At 29.7% G+C, this 20,110-nt stretch overlaps 2 protein-coding genes across 2 annotated transcripts; both read left to right on the top strand.

Moving 5' to 3' along the window:
• The first annotated feature begins 231 nt into the window (after positions 1-231).
• Positions 232-5,668, top strand: LOC111287895 (putative multidrug resistance protein). Its single transcript, XM_022878582.2, has 7 exons — positions 232-441; positions 877-931; positions 1,032-1,219; positions 1,336-1,793; positions 1,880-2,420; positions 2,665-4,622; positions 5,233-5,668. The coding sequence occupies exons 1-7, from the start codon at positions 259-261 to the stop codon at positions 5,606-5,608; spliced, it is 3,759 nt and encodes a 1,252-aa protein (XP_022734317.1). The 5' UTR covers positions 232-258; the 3' UTR covers positions 5,609-5,668.
• A 6,935-nt stretch (positions 5,669-12,603) lies between these two features.
• On the top strand, positions 12,604-15,199 carry LOC111288028 (protein transport protein SEC13 homolog B). The gene is made up of 3 exons (XM_022878774.2): positions 12,604-12,655; positions 12,763-12,819; positions 14,055-15,199. The coding sequence occupies exon 3, from the start codon at positions 14,064-14,066 to the stop codon at positions 14,967-14,969; it is 906 nt and encodes a 301-aa protein (XP_022734509.1). The 5' UTR covers positions 12,604-12,655; positions 12,763-12,819; positions 14,055-14,063; the 3' UTR covers positions 14,970-15,199.
• Positions 15,200-20,110: the final 4,911 nt, after the last annotated feature.

Raw genomic sequence — 20,110 nt, 5'->3', positions numbered from 1 at the left:
CACATAACTGATTGGAATTATTGAAACCAACATTCATTCTTCTGCCAAAGAATATACCATAAGCCGGCAGATTTAAAAACACATTAATTCATTCCATATGGCATTGGCATAAAAAGTCTAATAGAGTAGGATAATAAGACAGATTGTACTTGCAAATAGAATCTGGATAACTGTACATAGTTCAGCATATAAAAAGTAAATAAGCTTCAATTAAAATCAGAAGTTAACGGTTCATTTCTCCTGAAAGGAACAAAGGATATGGCAGCCAAAGATGGCATGTTTCAATATGCTGATGGGGTAGACAAGCTGTTGATGTTTTTGGGAACTTTAGGCAGCATTGGAGATGGATTGCAGTACCCTCTTACAATGTTTGTACTTAGCAAAGTGATCAATGAATATGGACATCCTAATAGCACATTGTCTAATGATACTGTAGATAAGGTATGTGCCATTGAAATTTTATTATTATTACCAATTGTATCATAGAGCTTTTCTAAAATATGAGTTACTTGTATTAAGATCTGTCAATTCGCATATTTAGATCATGCAGAATATTGACAATTCGTGTATTTTATATCGTGTTTTACATGAAAATTGCATGTCTCTGACAAGCAAAATACGAAATATATCTTTTTTTTTTGTTAAGTCCATATATGGTTTTGCTAAAGTTTTAAATGGTGTCACATTTGTGTCTATTTTGTATCATTTTCATTTGATGTCATGTTAGTGTTTTAAATTCCCAGGTATGAAAAGCTGGTTAATGAAATGTAAATTTATGGCCTTCAGACCTGTCAAGCAGCCAATCCAAGCTAATTTCACTGATAAAATTGATTCCTATCTTTAATTTTTTATGCTGAATTGCTTTATATTCTGCAGTTTGCACTTAAGCTGCTCTATGTTGCAATTGGAGTTGGACTTTCTGCTTTTGTTGGTAAGTTCTAACTCTGACAAGATTCATATTCCATTAGACTGATAAATATTGGAAATTAATATCTGCTTTCCTTCCTTGGAATGCCAATTTATATTCACAGAAGGAATTTGTTGGACAAAAACTGCTGAGAGACAGACTTCCAGAATAAGGACAGAATACCTAAAATCAGTCCTTAGACAGGAAGTTGGTTTCTTTGACACCCAGGAAGCTGGCTCGTCCACAACATTCCAAGTTGTGTCAACCATATCTGCTGATGCCAATGCAATTCAAGTTGCAATATGTGAGAAGGTATGGATCCACTAGCATTCTTTCATTTTATCTTTTGAACACAAAACTGATTCAATGTTGAAAACTAGCATTCATCAATATGTTGTTTCTGATTGTTTTCTTTTTCCTGCTTATAGATACCTAACTGCCTTGCATTTGCTTCAACTTTCTTCTTCTGTCTCGTTGTTTCGTTCATACTATCATGGAAACTTGCCTTAGCAGCTCTTCCTTTCACACTGTTGTTCATTGTTCCTGGACTTGTATTTGGGAAGCTTATGATGGATGTGATAATGAAGATGATTGAATCCTATGGCATTGCTGGTGGGATTGTGGAACAAGCAATTTCCTCGATAAGAACTGTATATTCATATGTAGCTGAGAACCAAACACTGGATAAGTTCAGCCATGCCCTTGAAAAGACTTTGGAACTGGGAGTAAAGCAAGGTTTTGCAAAGGGCTTGATGATGGGAAGCATGGGAACCATTTATGTAGGATGGGCTTTTCAGGCATGGCTAGGTACTTATTTGGTTACTGAAAAAGGAGAAAAAGGTGGCTCAGTTTTTGTAGCTGGAATCAATGTCATAATGGGAGGATTGTGAGTTACTTTCTATATGATGGACTTGATTTTCTACTATCACGATTGATTTTTTAACTCAATATTATTTCGGTTCAACATTGCAGGAGTGTCTTAGGTGCACTACCAAATTTAACTGCCATCACTGAGGCAACTGTTGCTGCTACTAGGATTTTCGAGATGATTAACCGCGTGCCAAAGATAGATGCAGAAGATAGGAAAGGAAAGGCTTTGTCATATGTAAGAGGAGAGATTGAATTTAAGGGCATCTACTTTAGTTATCCATCAAGACCTGATGCACCAGTCTTGCAAGGTTTGAATCTTAGAATTCAAGCCGGTAAGTCTGTAGGTCTTGTTGGAGGCAGTGGTTCTGGCAAGTCCACAGCCATTGCATTGCTTCAAAGATTTTATGATCCTATTGAAGGAGAAATTTTCTTGGATGGATACAAAATAAGGAGACTTCAGCTGAAATGGTTGAGATCTCAAATGGGTCTAGTTAGTCAGGAACCTGTACTTTTTGCAACATCCATAAAAGAAAATATATTGTTTGGGAAGGAAGGAGCATCAATGGAAGATGTAATGAACGCAGCTAAGGCAGCTAATGCTCATGACTTCATTGTCAAGTTGCCAGATGGATATGAAACTCATGTAAGATAACTTCTACTCTGTCAATCAGAAACTGTTTTTCACAAATTAAACATGGCTTTCTGGCATATGATATCAATGGAGCTTGCTCTTTACATCCAAATTAATTCTTTGTAACTTTTTCACAAGTCAAAGTTGATTTTTGTTTCATAGGAGATACATCAATAATGATATATTTCATTTACTTTAGTTCTCTAAGCTGCTTTACACACATTAATAATAACATGAAAACTGTTTGGATTCTCAGGTTGGTCAATTTGGGTTCCAGATGTCTGGTGGCCAGAAGCAGCGAATTGCCATAGCCAGGGCTTTAATCAGGAACCCTAAAATCTTGCTTCTGGATGAAGCTACTAGTGCACTGGATGCACAAGCCGAAAGACTAGTGCAGGAGGCAATTGATAAGGCATCAGTAGGGAGGACAACAATCATCATTGCTCACCGCCTATCAACAATCCGAAATGCAAATTTCATTGTGGTTCTTCAAGCTGGTAGAGTAATTGAATCAGGATCCCATCATGAACTAATGCAAATGAATGTTGGAGAAGGCGGAGAATACTACCGGATGGTAGAGTTACAGGGAATGGCATTGCAAAATGAAGCTGCTGATAACTCAAACTACCAAACCGGAGGAAGAAATCACCACAAGATGCATGTTGCACAAAGCCCACTGAGTTACAGATCAAGTGCTGCAAGTACTCCAGCATTAAACCCTTTCAGTCCTGCTCTATCTGTTGGAACACCCTATTCCTACACCATCCAATATGATCCTGATGATGACAGTGTTGATGAAAACTTAAAGCAACTAGCTTATCCTGCTCCATCCCAGTGGCGTCTGTTGAAAATGAATGCACCTGAGTGGGGAAGAGCCTTGATTGGAAGTGTGGCTGCAATTGGCTCAGGAGCAGTTCAGCCTATAAATGCATATTGTGTAGGCTTACTTATATCAATTTACTTCCGCACGGACAAATCCGAAATCAAGTCAAAATCCAGAACTTTGTCATTCATTTTCTTAGGCATAGGTGCTCTCAACTTCATATCCAGTCTCCTCCAACACTACAACTTTGCTGTCATGGGAGAGAAGTTGACAAAAAGGATACGAGAAAAGTTTCTTGAGAAGTTGATGACTTTTGAGATTAGTTGGTTCGATGAAGAAGAGAATACAAGTGCAGCCATTTGCACAAGATTGGCTACTGAAGCCAACATGGTTCGTTCCTTTGTTGGGGATCGAATGTCATTGCTGATTCAAGCAATTTTTGGGTCTATTTTTGCTTATGTAGTAGCACTTAAACTTAGTTGGAGACTATCACTTGTGATGATTGCAGTTCAACCAATAGTTGTTGGGAGCTTTTATTCAAGGAGCATCTTGATGAAAAGTATGGCTGGAAAGGCCCAAAGAGCACAAAAGGAAGGAAGCCAACTAGCAAGTGAAGCTGTGGTGAACCACAGAACTATTACAGCCTTTTCTTCTCAGAAAAGAGTGTTGGGGCTTTTCAAGGACACCATAAAGGGCCCCAAGGAGGAAAGTGTCAGGCACTCATGGCTGTCAGGTTTAGGCCTGTTTAGCTCTCAATTTTTCAACACAGCTTTTTCAGCATTAGCTTACTGGTATGGTGGGAGATTATTGACACAAGGGTTAATATCATCAGAGCACCTTTTCCAAGCATTCTTGGTATTACTATTTACTGCTTATGTCATTGCAGAAGCCGGTAGCATGACTAATGATTTATCTAAAGGAAGCAGTGCCATTCGATCAGTTTTTGCAATCCTAGACAGGAAAAGTGAGATTGATCCTTATATTACAGGGGGGATAGAGATCAAAAAGGCGATTAAGGGACGGATAGAGCTGAAAAACGTGTTCTTTGCATATCCAACCAGACCTAACCAATTGATCTTTAAGGGTCTGAACCTTAAAATTGAAGCAGGGAGGACAGTGGTACTAGTGGGACAAAGTGGTTCAGGAAAATCTACTATTATCGGGCTCATTGAGAGGTTTTACGATCCAATGAAGGGATTAGTATCCATAGATGGACAGGATATAAAGAATTATAATTTGAGAATGCTTCGAGCACATATTGCACTTGTCAGTCAGGAGCCAACCCTTTTTGCAGGGACTATCCGCGAAAACATTACCTATGGGAAAGAGAATGCTAAAGAATCTGAGATAAGAAAGGCTGCAAAGCTTGCCAATGCTCATGAATTTATAAGGTATGTGAACTGCATTGAATCGAACATTAGTTCTTCTATTATAGTTCTGTTTGATATACAAAACTAGAAGAAGTAGATGCATTCCTATTGCCATCTGGCAGAAGTAGGCACCGTGGGATTAGCCTGCTAATTAACAAAGGATTAGCTGAAGATTAGCTTGTCTAACAAGGGTTCCTATGAAAAACACTAAATCACCCTTAAGAATGCCTAATAAAGAACTGGAAACTAATGGATAGTTAGCTCAAGTGGCATAAAGAGTGTGCTATTCCCTTTATTCCCTGAGTTCTATTCGGTTGAGAGGTTGTGAGAAAGTAATTTATCATGAATTAGTTAGATCTGACGTAGATAAGTATGCTTGGACCGGCCGGAGAGGATTGTCTTGAGCAAAGTCCTAGAATCCCTCGCCAATAAAAATCAATTACTGAAGTTAATATTGCATCATCCGACAATTTACAAAATGCTACTGCAAACATCATGTCATGAATTATCTGATTCATCAATCTCCTGGATAATGAAGCCTCTTAGATATATGATAGAACCAGAAATAGACTTCCATGTTTGTTCCTTTCAGCAGCCAATGAACAACCCATTTTTGTATTGCAATTTGCAGTGGGATGAAAGATGGATATGACACAAATTGTGGAGAAAGAGGTGTTCAGCTATCGGGGGGTCAGAAACAAAGGATTGCATTGGCACGAGCAATACTGAAGAACCCTTCAATTCTGCTCCTGGATGAGGCCACCAGTGCATTAGATAGTGTGTCAGAGAGCTTGATTCAAGAAGCACTTGAGAAGATGATGATCAAAAGAACATGTGTCATCGTTGCTCACAGACTATCAACAATACAAAAATCTGATGCCATTGCTGTTATCAAGAATGGAACAGTTGTGGAACAAGGTTCACACAATGAACTAGTTTCCATGGGTCGTGGTGGAGCATATTATTCACTGATAAAACTTCAGGGTCAAAATTCTTCTTATCGGTAAACCTGAAGTTAGGATCAATCATATACAATTTTGTAAATATGAACAAGGTGATTGGTTTGCACTGAGATGTAGACATTTATGCTTTCAATGATAAATTCAGCGCATTCATATCATCAAATGATCGAGGCTTAAGTAATAAAGAGATTGTACTCTTGTTTGTGTTTAAATCTGTTGGAACATCGTGAAAAAATGATTTTTCATGAATTTATTAAATTTTATATAGATAAATTTATTTAATTAGTCAAGAAAAAAGATATAATCGAGAATAAAAAATAATTTTAAATTTTAAATGACAATCTCTTTTATATCAAAATCAAATTATATTGTAAATATTGTTAATAAATTACAAATAATGTTAATAAGTGATAATTATCGTACTAAAACTCAAAAATTAGATTTGGATTCTACCGTATTTTTAATGCGATGCAATTGAGTTCGTCTTATTATTAATTAAATTCAAATATCAATTCTAATAAGATTTATTTAACACAAATTTTTCATTAAAAAAATTTGTTTAATAGTAGTTCTTATAATATTTTTTTAATTGTAATGATAGTAATTTTTATTATTATTTTTAATATTATCAAAATTAATTTAACTATTAATTTAAATGAAATCTAAGTAAAACTTGCCATTGCCTAAATACTTTTTTTTTTTTAAATCAAATCAATTGTATTTCTCAACCCAGCAATGCCTTTTTTATTTTATGGTAAATATGAACATACAAAATCTATAATACAGGCTTCCCAAAGTTTGAGTGCGTCAGTACAGTTTACATGGGACTCAATTGATTTTAAGTTAATAACATATTTTATCATTAAAAATATAATAATTTAAGTCTCATTACGATCCCTCAGTAATGGGCCCATTAAAGATGACGACGTTTGGACGTCCAAAGTCAATGGCGCTCACGCCTTACAAAAGATAAGCTTCCCACGTCCGAAGTTTGAATGCGTGAGTGTAATTTATAAACTGATTAATTAGAGCTTGGACCATATATTTAAATAGCGATTTCGATTATATTTTTTTATCATATTATATTTATTATATTTTTAGATATAATAAAAATTATTACGATCATTAAAGTTATCACGATCGTAAATTTTTTAAAATTTTATATAATTTATTATAAAATATAATAATTATAATTATAATCATAAAAATTCTTATTTAATAAATTTTAAAATAGTTTATCATATTATATTTTTTATTTTTTTAAAAAAATTATTTATAATTTTAATTAGATTATAATAAAATATTCATATTTGGTTTAGTAATAAAATTTTTACTTGAGCTAAGTTCATATTCAATGTTAATTCTAGACAAATCAAGATATTAACAAAACATAATATATTAAATATCAAGTATCTATATTTAATAAAATTACAATTTTAAAAATATAATAATTTCAAATTCTATCAATTATAACTATTAATATATATTTCAAAATTTATCATATGATATAATGACGAGGATGATCAAATTCTCTATTTTCATTTTAAGAGTCAAGTTAACTCCATCCCCATTCTTGTTGCCTTTGTTCTTAATGCATTTGAGGTGAAAGATATATTTAAGGATGATAAATTTTGTAGTGAGAGATATATTTGTGGTAAATGATACATTTGAAGTGGATGATACATTTGTGGTGAATAATAACTATATAAAGGTGGATAACCATAAAGAGGTTAAAAATTAGGTTGTTCCGGTAGATAGTAACTTCCTTGAGTACTAGCAGATAATTTACTATACTCAAAGTTACTAGAATTTGATCTCCTACCTGAATATAAAGAACCTCTAGAAATATCATAGTGATACTTCTTAACTTTTTCTTTTGATCAAGCTGTATGTGCACTTTGACCCTCACTAGATTTAGCAGATGAATTTACTCCATATTCTGTCATATTAATAAAAAGTCCACCAGTAGCAACAAGGCTAAATTCTCCTTCAAGTGGGTTATAAGGTCGATTTGTATCCATATTACCATCAAAATTTACATCATTACCATTACCATTACCATCATCTGGACTTAAACCCCTACCATCATCATTCAAATTTGGTGTTGGACTTAAACTTGAATGAGACACATTCCTTTCTTAAGATTGGTATGATTGTTCAATATTCATTTTATTATTAGAATTATCTGCAAGCAACCAATTAGAGTTTTGACCATCTAACAGAGGATTTTTTTCTCTTGCAGTCATTTTGTTAGTAGATTATCATCTTAAAAAATATAGTCAAGGCTAATAGGATTAAAACTATTACTTATTTCATCAATGCTCATTCTTTTTTTATATCTCATCCTCAACTTCATGCTGTAATGGGTATATACAAGTTTCTGTAGTTTTTCAAACTTCAATATGTTTTTTGTCTTGGTGTGAATATAGCTAAATGTGCTCCAGTTACATTCACAATTTGTTGTAAGATGTTGTTTGACTAAGCACTTTGATTGCTAGTTTTTGTAATTCAGGAATATAAGTGCCATATATCATCCACCACTCAGTTATATAAAATTATTTAAATTAAATTTGAATGTGCTATTCAATTAAATAATATAAATAAATTATAATTATTTAATTTACTAATTACCTGGATTCATTTGCTTCTAAGCTTTTTATGCCTGTGGAATACCAAATGCTTCATGCTTGTCTTGAAATAATAGTAACTACATCAATTGAAAGTACAATAATAAATGAATAAATAAAAAATAATTCTATTTTTAATACATAAAATAAATGTCAAAGTTATAAAATAGTATTAAATACTAATCTGATTAATCATTCTGATTTGAGTATCTATATAAGGTTCTAATCTTTCAATAATTGCTCTTGTACCATCTAATGTTTCTTTAAGTACATTTTCATAATGCTCCACTCCAAATCGAAATTGTGGATTTAGATAGTAACTTGCCAATAATTCATAACAATGTTATATTAAAGTAATAAAAAATAAATATATATAAGCAATTTAAGCATAAAAAATAAACATATTTTTTTAAATACAATCTATATTTTTTGTTTACTTATCAGTTGAATGTAAGTCAGAATACATGAAATTCCATCTATTATTAATAATCTTTTCATATTCGGTAGAATAACAGCGATTTTACTAAATTACTTGTTTAGCTCTATCCATCGCTCATAAATAAATCATATTATTAGTTTTTCATCACCATAAACAAGGCGTAACACTTTTATCAAAGGCTCATAAATTTTTATTATATCACTTGCTTTTTTCTAAAAATCTTTTCTCAAAATGATTTTTTTGGCTTCATAAGCAGGCTTTGATTTTTGTTGTCACCATTTTGATTCTTTAAATTCTTATATATTCAATAACAAATTTTAGAGTAATATATTTTAAATTAATATTTTAAACAATGATATCATAAAATGCTAGATTTAAATAGTTATACTAATTACTAAGTACTAACATTTGAATTGAACATCTTTCTTAAACCTTGCTTTTGCCTTATTATTTCTTCTAACCATATGAAATGAGTGGCAAATTGGGTAAGAGTAAGATGAAGTATTTACTTCCCTTATGTATATTTCTTCATCAAATTAACAGTCCAAATGTGATTGTATATAAAACAAGTCATTTTTTTTGCATCATCCAAGACCTTTGCCATATTTTTTTCTTGCCAATATCCTTAAGGCACAAGTCCAAACAATGAGCTGAACATGCTATTCAATACAAATGCTGTCTTTTCTCCATTAGTCTTTTTCCTGCAACTTTAAGTGCTGTCTCATTATCAGTGACTATTTGAATAATGTATTTTTCTTTAATTTCTTCCACAACTTCATCCAATAATTTATAGTAGAAGTTTGCATCTCTATTATGAACATTTGAAACATCTATAGATTTTCAAACAATGGTCTCTTAACTACAGTAAACAAGGAAATTAATGATATGCCTTTAATTCAAAATGTTGGTCCAACCATCACACATTAAAGTGGCACCTAATTCATTCCAATGAGCTTTTAATCCATTAACACATTCATGAATTCATTGATACTCGGACTTTAAATACACATTTGAGACCTTATAATGTGTTGAAAGTTTCACATGTTGGCTAATTTCTCTTGCCGTAAAAATCAAATTATGCAATCATTGAGAGTGTACTAATTGAAAAAGAAGTCGATCATATATCAAAAATTTTGATATTGATTCACCTATATTCTTTTTTAATGTTTTTAAAAATGAATCACTTATTTTGGTTACTTTTAATTCTTACTTCTAACTAATTCAGGCATAGTCACTCTTAATAAAAATTCAGACTCACTTGAAATTGATTTTCTTATTTTTTCCTTAAAATATTTAACAATTGAGCCATGAGAACTTTGTCCCTCTTTATGTATGTTACTCTAACCACTAGTTCTTTGTCTGAATTCTTATCTTTTGTGCTACTCATATTGTGATTGGATACTATCTCGCATAGCTTGTCTAGTAACGATGTCTTTATCAATAAAACCTTCATAGTCATAATTTTTTCCTCTCAATTGTGATAAGAATTCATATTTTTTTCTTTTGTTCTCAACTTTCTTTGATTTGCTTTTTTGAAAAAGTTTCATCATACTTTCTCTTACTAAACCTATTAATACTATAGTTAAGAAAAAAGAAAAAATTAGTTGTACATGTTTATGTAATTTTGTAATTTTTATTGAGAAATTAACAATAATATTTTCAAAGAAATTATAAAAATATAACATACCAGTAATATTGGGACATGGTGCAACATTATCAATTTTATGAGCAATGTATTTTTTAAAACGTGTTATTTCTCCTTTTACAACTTTACCACAAAATTTGCATAAAATATTTCATTTTATATTTGGCATAGGTGTTCCAAAATGTTAACCTATATCATCACTTGGTGTGCTTTCTACTCCTTTGCTTAGGAACTCTTCACATTGTGACATACTTACTATTTTGTATAAAAATAAAATAAACTTATATTTATAAATTTAATGTTTTTAATTTAGAAATTTTTTAATTTTTAGTTTTTAATATTAATGTTAAAAAATTTAGTTAAAATTAAAAAAATTTAATCTTAAAAATAATATATCGTAAAACATTAAATTTATTAAGTAATTTGATCTTTTTGATATAATAATTAATGTAAAATTTTTTTATTAGATATATATAATATTAAAAATTAAAAACTAAAAATTAAAAATTAAAAAATTTAATCTTAAAAGTAATAGATCGTAAAACATTAATATTAAAAATTAGAAATTAAAAAATTTAATCTTAAAAATAATAGATTGTAAAACACTAAATTTATTAAGCAATTTAATCTTTTTGATATAATAATTGATGTAAAAAAAATCTTATCACAACTTTCAATATATTATATAATAAATAGAATATTCAATAATTACAAAAAAATAAAAATAAATTAATAAGAATTAATTTAATAGCAAAAGAATTGACAATAATATAAATACCAAAATAACAAAAAATTATTAAATTTTAAATATAAAATTATAAATCAATAAATAACAAGATCAAAATATAATATTTAATTTTAATTATTTTTTATCTAACTTATACAAAAAAACTTATTAAAAATTTTCATCTAAAATTCATATATATTTCATATTAGATTATTAATCTCTTAATTTTTTCAATTATAAAATCTCAATCCTTCTAACTAAATTTTATCTAAAAAAATTTTAAAAATTACAAAATTTTAAATTTAGATTTTAATAAAATTAATTATAAAATTAAATAAAAAAACCAACCCCACCCTACCCCCCAATGCCCTTCACCCCTCTACCCTACCCTCCAAGCACCTCACCCTACTAAATCCCAACCCACCCCTCACCCTACCCCCAAGCATCCCACCCCACCCAATCTCGCATCCCACCCTACCCCCCACCCATCATCCTATTCTAAGATGAGAAATTAAGAACCCTTCCCCAATTCTCTTTTGACCTTCAAAATTTTCTCTACTCCTCTTCAAGTTTTGATGGCATCGACGATCAATCTCTCAAATCAACTTAATCAATTCCTTATTTTTTTTTGCATCTCTCTCTTTCACATACCTTTATCTCTCTCACTCATATCAGATTATCACAAATACAAAGATAATATTATTCTACAAAAATTTTACAAACAAAACAGATAATTCAATTTTTTTTACCTTTTTTTATTTTGATTATTGATTGAGGATTTGAAGCTGATTTGAATTTGGGTAGTTACCTATTGAATGGCTAATAGTTGATACTGTTTTCTAAGATTTTTTAGACGAATTTTGAAAACTGAAAAAAGAGAGAATGAGACTGAGTTATGAAATTGATTCTTTTCTTTTGACTTTTGTCTTTATTTTTGTTTTTATAGTCTTTTTGTTTTATTCTGATTTTTTAGAATCTTGATGTTCACTGTTGAAACTTGAAAGCTTTTTTTTTATTATTATAATTTGTGCTAAGTGTTGATGGAAAAAATGAGATAACAGTAATAACAAACCATTATTATCGTATTCTTCATTATGCAATTTTTTAGCGACCGTTACATATTGTTTTGAGTGTAATTAAATTTTTTAACCATTTTTTTATAGCGATTACTGATGGTGACGTTATCGTGATTTCGTTACCGCTATTCCTCTATAGCACTGTTATTTGAATCCCTGGCTTAGACACCAACCTTATTACTAAACAGAAAAAATTAATGATATGTCGAAAAGGAAATGTTTTTCAATAAAAAGAAGAAAAATTGTTTACATACAAAATTCATCTAAAATCAAATTTAATTAAATAAATGGTAACAAATACAATAAGGCATGAAAGAAATTAATTCAGCTTAAATTTCGTTTTTTACGTCACCCACAAGGCCAATCACGGAAGCGCGTTGTCGTACTCGCTTTAAAGGAGCGTGAGTGGAAAGCACTGATCTGTATAATCTATATAACACGTGTTCTCATTGCATTGGTTAAAATCAAGCCCTTTTCCGTCATTTGATGTGTAAAAAGGAGATTGAGGCCGGGCGAGTTCGATCTCAAATTCAAAATCTTCAATCGATCAAAGCCCTCGTCAAAAATCCCCTTTCAAGGTAAATCAAATTTTCTTTGTTATTTTTTATTATTTTCAGTTTTTTTATTTTATTCTGATTCTATTTGATTTAATTATGAATTTTTTATCCATCTGTTGAAACCCTAGCCTGTTCCGAATCGATCGCCACTTCCCTTCCGCCACTGTTCCTTCCGCCAATTTCTGGTAAGATCGCCACCTAAGTTTCAGACAATTGTACTTATATTTGGCATAGATCTCATTCAGTTTCTTAATAAGCAAGGGATAGTCTCCGCTGCATATCCTCAGCACCGTCTGAGATTAAGTTTCTAGTCTGGAATAGAAAACCAATAGATATGATCAGTTCCTTGTATACCTTGCAATTCGTGTATTCTTGTTGTGTAAAATATTCATAAATCGTGTGTTTGTGTCCACACGAAAACATGATATACATTGTTTTGGGTTTATCGAACCCATATATGGTTTTTGCTAGAATTTTAAATCGTGTCATTTTTCTGCCTTTTTTTCTGTATCGTTTTCGTGTTGTGTTTTAGATTGCTAGGTCTAGTTCTTTGTATATGTAATGGAAATCTAGGACTAAAACCTTAAGACGTGAAGAATCTTCGATGAACATGTCACAAACCTCTGGGATAAGACCAAGAACACCAGAGACAAAGAGAAGATTGTTGGGCTTGATGGCCTGAGAATATGGTCCTAATGCTGCTGGAGCTTTGTCAGTTGCCACAGCCTCCTTTATCCCTACAATCAAGACATAATCACAAACCCATGTTATCAAATGAATCAAAGGTCCATAAGAAAGAAAAGAAGAAATGTGATAATGAAACAAAGATTTTTACCAAGTCATAAACTGTGATCAATTTAGTTTCAGCATTATCTTAAATTCCCTGATGAGACAAGAGTTCATCATTAGTGTTGTAGTTCCTTGGATTTTGTTCTGATTTTTGCTTGATTACTTTTTTGTTTTGTAGTTCAATTCTTTACCCCACCAAATTGCTTTTTGTGCCATGTTTGTCTCCTAAGTACTACCTGAAAACCTAAAACATAGTAGCATGTGCATGTCACGTGTTGCTGGTTTCCTGCGCGTGGCTTCCATAGATGATGATAGCGTATCTTTTCCCCCCAAAACTCTCCTTAGTCTGTTCCCTCACGCCTAATTTCTACTTGACTTAAACATGGGCTGACGTTAGGGTTGTGATGAAGGCAGTGCATGAGATCTGTTTATCACTAAAATTTGCTTTTATTCTTTTGTCTACGTATTTTCAAACATTTATTGCATTGGTGTTTTCTTATAAGTTCTGTTTGGATTAAGAAATTAAAAATGAAAATTTAAGGCTGAAAATCTCCTTTTTTTTCTTGAATGTTTGGATATTTATTGAAAACCCCATCCTTGCTTTTTGATTCTGAAACTGAGTAATTCACAGATAAAGGAAATGCCTTCACAGAAGATTGAAACTGGCCATCAGGACACGGTTCATGATGTGGCTATGGATTATTATGGTAAGCGTATTGCGACTGCCTCATCAGACAGCACAATTAAGATAGTTGGGGTGAGCAACAATACACATCAGCATTTAGCGACTCTGACGGGTCACCTAGGACCAGTATGGCAGGTGGCTTGGGCTCACCCAAAGTTTGGCTCCTTACTTGCTTCGTGTTGTTATGATGGGCGTGTGATTATATGGAAGGAAGGCAATCAGAATGAATGGGGTCAGGCTCATGTTTTTGAAGACCATAAGTCATCTGTTAATTCGATTGCTTGGGCTCCTCATGAAGTGGGACTTTGTTTGGCATGTGGTTCTTCTGATGGAAATATATCAGTTTTCACTGCAAGGGCAGATGGAGGCTGGGACACATCAAGGATTGATCAGGCTCACCCGGTTGGTGTAACTTCTGTTTCATGGGCTCCATCAACAGCACCTGGTGCTCTTGTTGGTTCTGGCTTGCTGGACCCTGTCCAGAAACTTTGCTCTGGTGGATGTGATAACACTGTAAAGGTGTGGAAGCTCTACAATGGAACCTGGAAGATGGACTGCTTTCCAGCTCTTCAAATGCATACTGATTGGGTACGAGATGTTTCTTGGGCGCCCAATTTGGGGCTACCGAAATCTACCATCGCAAGTGCATCACAGGATGGGAAAGTAATTATATGGACAGTGGCCAAGGAAGGGGATCAGTGGGAAGGCAAAGTATTGCATGATTTTAGCACCCCTGTCTGGAGAGTGTCATGGTCATTGACAGGAAACATATTGGCTGTCGCTGATGGGAACAACAATGTGACATTGTGGAAAGAAGCTGTAGATGGGGAGTGGCAACAGGTGACTGTTGTTGAGCCATAGCACTCATCATTTTGGCCATGTTTTAGAACCTATTTAGTTACATGTATGTGAACTATAAGGTTTAATATTTTTATGCAGCTGCATAGTTGAATCATTGTGTTGGATATTCTAGAACTCAAATTTTGAGCTTGAAATTGTGTCTCGAGTCCTTGCTGATTGTGGAAGTTGATGTACTTTGCAGACCATGTTCTTTTTAATACGAGAAATTAGGAACTAGCTTCTTCTTATAAGTTATGATGGGATTCAAAGTGTGCTTCAAAAGTGAGATGTTGGCTTAAATTGCATGTTCTAAGCATAAAGATCTAAACATGACAATGTAAAACACAATGTGATAACACGAAACGAATACTATATAAAAATAAAATATTAAAAAATCTCAGTTTAAAATTTTATTAATAATTACATATGAATTTAATAAAATTAAAAATATATATTTTATATTTTTGTGGTTTTATGAATTGACGTGTGATTTTTTATATAAAATATTATATGAATGTATGAATTTTAATATTTTAACGATATAAATTCATGAATCGTACGTAGAAATCAAGGTGTAAATCAACCGATGAGTTCATGAATAATATATTAATTTTTATTCGTTTATATTTATTTATTACATTTAATAAATATTTTTATACATTACAAAGTTAAGCTTAACAAATATGTTTAACAAATATTTTTATCGACATTTTAAAATTCGTTTCCAGGTCTGTTTACCTCATTTATATTAATGATGGTATATTACTGATCAATTGCCACATTTAATGAAAATATTATCATAAATAAAATATTAAATAACATTAAAAAGTTAGCAAAATTCAATAGCATAAACCAAAATTTGACAAATAACAAACTATTAAACATAGTAGATAAGGTTGTTTGAATAGTTTAAAAACTCCAACATAAATAGGTAATAACATGTTAGCTTTATAAGTGAGATGATAATCTAAGAGCAGTGAAATAGATTTCTCCAAATTCTTCATAAATAATGATTTCAATATAGTTGAATAAAAATTAAAACAATAAGAAACTTTGATGAAAATATAATGCAAACAATAACAATTAATAAAATCAAATATAAATAACAATAAACTGTAAGGAGATAGGGATAAAAAAATCAAATACAATGATTTATAAATGTTCGGTTCTTCTCCACAAGGTACCTACGTCATCTCTCTTGTTTGTCCATACCAATGCTTCAATCCACTAATTGAAAAAAAAATCTTACAAGATACAAACCTATCTTGTACTAAATTTCTATCTTTTTCTTAAGGCTTAGATAGCAACCTCTACCCTTACAAATCAAGAGGATACCTCACCTCTTGCTTACAAGATAATCAAATAATTTTTACAAACAAAATACCTCTCAAATTGAGTGTTTGCCTAATGAAGTATAAAAAAAATGATGAATGAAAACACAATAATATTTTGGATACAAGAAAAACAAAGGATATTGAATTTAAGCTTTAAAAACTCTTGATTCTAAGAGAAAATGAAAATACGGCTTGTTGGCTCTTACTCTCTTGATTCATCAATCTTTTTAGTGTGTTAAAGTGTCCAATTTATAGAGAAAATAAAGAGCTAGCCGTTGGGGAGGCTTAGAGTGAAGAAATGTCCGTTGAAAGCACGAAAAAGTAGTCATTTGAGAGTTTCTGCCCAGACCCAATCGATCCCTTTCATGAGGGGATTGATTGGTTTATGTTTTGAACTAATTTACCTTTGTAAATCATGACCTGATCGATCCTTCCTTGAGGGGATCGGTTGGTTCAATTAGGGGATCAATACTGTACCCAGGGGATCGATCCTGTCAAGCTGGGTGGTTATTTTCTATTTTGTACTCTACTCACTAATTTAATCATAATTTGAGTTATACAAATCCAAATCATAAACTGTTTGAAGATTTAAAAATTAGACTTAAAGGCCTTTCTATCCATATAAAGTTTATTACCTAATTCATTGAGTACTAATTATAGTGAATTTTTAAAATTACCTATTGTGCAGTTTTTTTGACAACTGTATAGTTTCTAGTAAAAATTCAAAAATTTTTTTCAAAAAATTTGGATTTTGATTTTGTTTAATCCATTAGAAAGTAGACTCAAAGAGCTTTCCAACCATATAAAATTTAAATATTAAAACTTTGTGAATTAATATAGAAAAATAAAATAAATTCAATGTTAGAAAACTTTGTTCTTTTAAAACAACTTTATCAAGTTAATATATTTCTCAAAATCAATATTTTCAAAATTTTATTAATTCCAAAATGAATAAGTTCACTTTGAAAACAACAATTGAACTTTCATTTAAGCTCAAATAAATAATCTTTAAAGGTATATTTGATTTGAGAAATGTGAAAACAAAGAAAGGTTTGTTTAAGCTTTGAAAATCATATTATTTATTTAGTACCAAAATATAAAACTTAAGAACATGTACTAAATAAATCTTTTTCAAAATTTTGATCAAGCTTATTTAGTTTAATGTTTTGCCATTTTAAAATAAGGATCAATTCAAGGCTAACATAACAAATTGATGAAAATTAAAAAGATAATTACAAGAAGTTATTTTTTTAATACTCATCAATTTGTCATAATTTTATTTTTATTATTAGTATTTTTAATAGATTTGGCTAGGGTTGGGAATTCAACCCGGCTCAGTTTTTCTTTTTATAAATTGGGTTTTATGTCAAGTTAGGCTTTTTTTTTTTTAAGTCAGAATCAAATTTCAAGTAAATTTGTCTTTATATGACCCGATATATATGTAATAATTTTTATTATTTATTTAATTTTATATTTATATTTAAAAAATAATATTTATTATTTTTAGGTATAATCAATTGTGGTTTTAAGCATATGTAAGTCAGGTCAAGTTGAATCGGATATAAAAAGTAATATTTTAATATTAGATCAAGTTAAGTTCAGATATTTGTTATATAAAATTAAGTTGAGTTCAGGGTGAGCAAAAACTCATTCGATTCGACTCGTTATTATCTCTAGATTTGACGATTAATGTATTTATATTGTGTAAAATATTAAAATTTACGTATTCATATCATATTTTATACAAAAATTAGGTTCTCATTTGAATTTCACCATGCAATTAAGCTCATCGCACTACTAGTTGAATCTAAATGCTAACTTCAGTTAAATCAAGTCAGCATAAATTTCTCATTAATTTTTTTTTCAATCACAACTACAATAATTTTTTTTTTCAATCGCAACTGTAATAATTTTTATTACTATTTTCAATCTCACTGCAACCAATCTCACCATCCATCCAAATAGAGTTTAAATATCACAATTCATGTCAACATGAAAGTATAATTTTTTTTTTAATTTTTTTAAGCCTATATGTAGTTATAGCTAAAATTTTTAAATCGTATTACTTTTATTTTTTATTCGTATTATATTCGTATTTTGTTATTATATTATATTTTAGATTGTTAGATTTAATTTTTAAAGAGATAAAACCAAAAGAATAATTTAAAATATTAACTTCTAGAATCACATTTCAAGATAATAAAAAATTTTCACATTTCAAGATATTTTGTTACTCTATTCGATCAATGAGTTTTTTTTAACTAATGTGATGCACGGAATTTTTAATTTTACATAAAATTATTTTAATTAATTAAATTTAGTATGATGATATTATATTTTTAATTAAATTTATATGTTGTTATTTATTTATTTTAATTTGAAATTAAAATATAAAAAATTTTTCACACAAAATTTCATTTAAATTTGAAAGTATATATATTTTTAATTTTTCTAATAACCTGTTTATTAGGTTTGGTAACATAAAATTAAAAGAAGCGATTTGGATTTTAGTATAAAATGTGTGATAAAAATCATTAATTCATGATTGGATAATCACTCATTTTAAAATAAATTATTTTAATTTTTATGAATTCATCAATCAAACAAAAACATTAAGAGAATTTATAATATAAAAATATATGTTAAAATTAATTTTTAAATTTTATTTTTATATGTTAAAAAATATAATAATTTAATTGTAGTAAATTCACTGATATTTATCTTTATCAATTAATCATTAAATAATAAAATTAAAAAATTGTATTAACAAGCACATTTATTACATAATACATTTTCATGTTAATATGTACATATATTTTAATATATATTTTAAGATATATTTTAAGATTATAATTGAGCCTAAATTATAAATATAAAATGTTAGATAATATAAAAATCAAATCAAAAGTATGTAGTACCAAATTAATATAGGATAAATTTTATATCAATAAGATAATGAAATTAATAAATTTTTTTGTAAAAAGTATATAGTTATTAATTTAATAATTATATGATTTTCAAATTTTATAAGTTTTTGTTTGAAAATAGTTGATAGATAATAATTTTTTAAAATATATGTTTTATATGAATTAATTACTTGAAAGTAAAACAAATTCTTTTCTCACGAGATAGAAAAGAAATCTTTCATTTAATGTAATATTATAAAATTAAAAAGACAATATATAAAATTAAAATTTAATCTTTCAATAATAATTTAAATTTAAATTTAAAATTTTTTCAGTATCAATTATTAAATGGTAATATATCAAAGCAAACTCATATTCTTATGTAATGTCATGGTTGAATGTTAAGAGTTAAAAATGGAATTTAATTTTGATCAATTTAAGGTAAACAATAATAAAAAATTAAATTCTAATTGCAACTTGAATTGTAATTTATTTATAAAAGACAAAAACATTGGCTTTTTATAAGAAAATTATTGTAATATTATATTTATTGTATAAACCATTTAGATAAATCAAGTTTTAACTCTTAACTTGAAAAATTTAAATCCTTGTTTAATTTTGCTTTGTTAATAACACTCGATTTGATCAATATTAACACTATATGAAAACTTGATTTTTACTTTAATTTTTTTAAAAAATAAATTTACTCTTAAAAACTTTATGCCTATTAATATAATTTTTTATTATTGGATCAATTTTTTCAAACTATCAAGACCCATTGATGGGTAAATAACAAATCTCAAGTAATTCAATTTACTCCATTAAATGCCAACACATTTTTAATGCATTTTTCAAACTTAAAAGATACAAATTAATTTAGTTAAGGGTAATTGATAGAGATTATACGCTAAGTGATTAATTT

Source organism: Durio zibethinus, chromosome 4 (genome assembly GCF_047325235.1).
Source record: "Durio zibethinus cultivar Kanyao isolate XHJ-2024 chromosome 4, ASM4732523v1, whole genome shotgun sequence".
Classification (NCBI taxonomy): Eukaryota; Viridiplantae; Streptophyta; class Magnoliopsida; order Malvales; family Malvaceae; genus Durio; species Durio zibethinus.
This window is presented reverse-complemented; position numbering and strand designations above follow the sequence as displayed.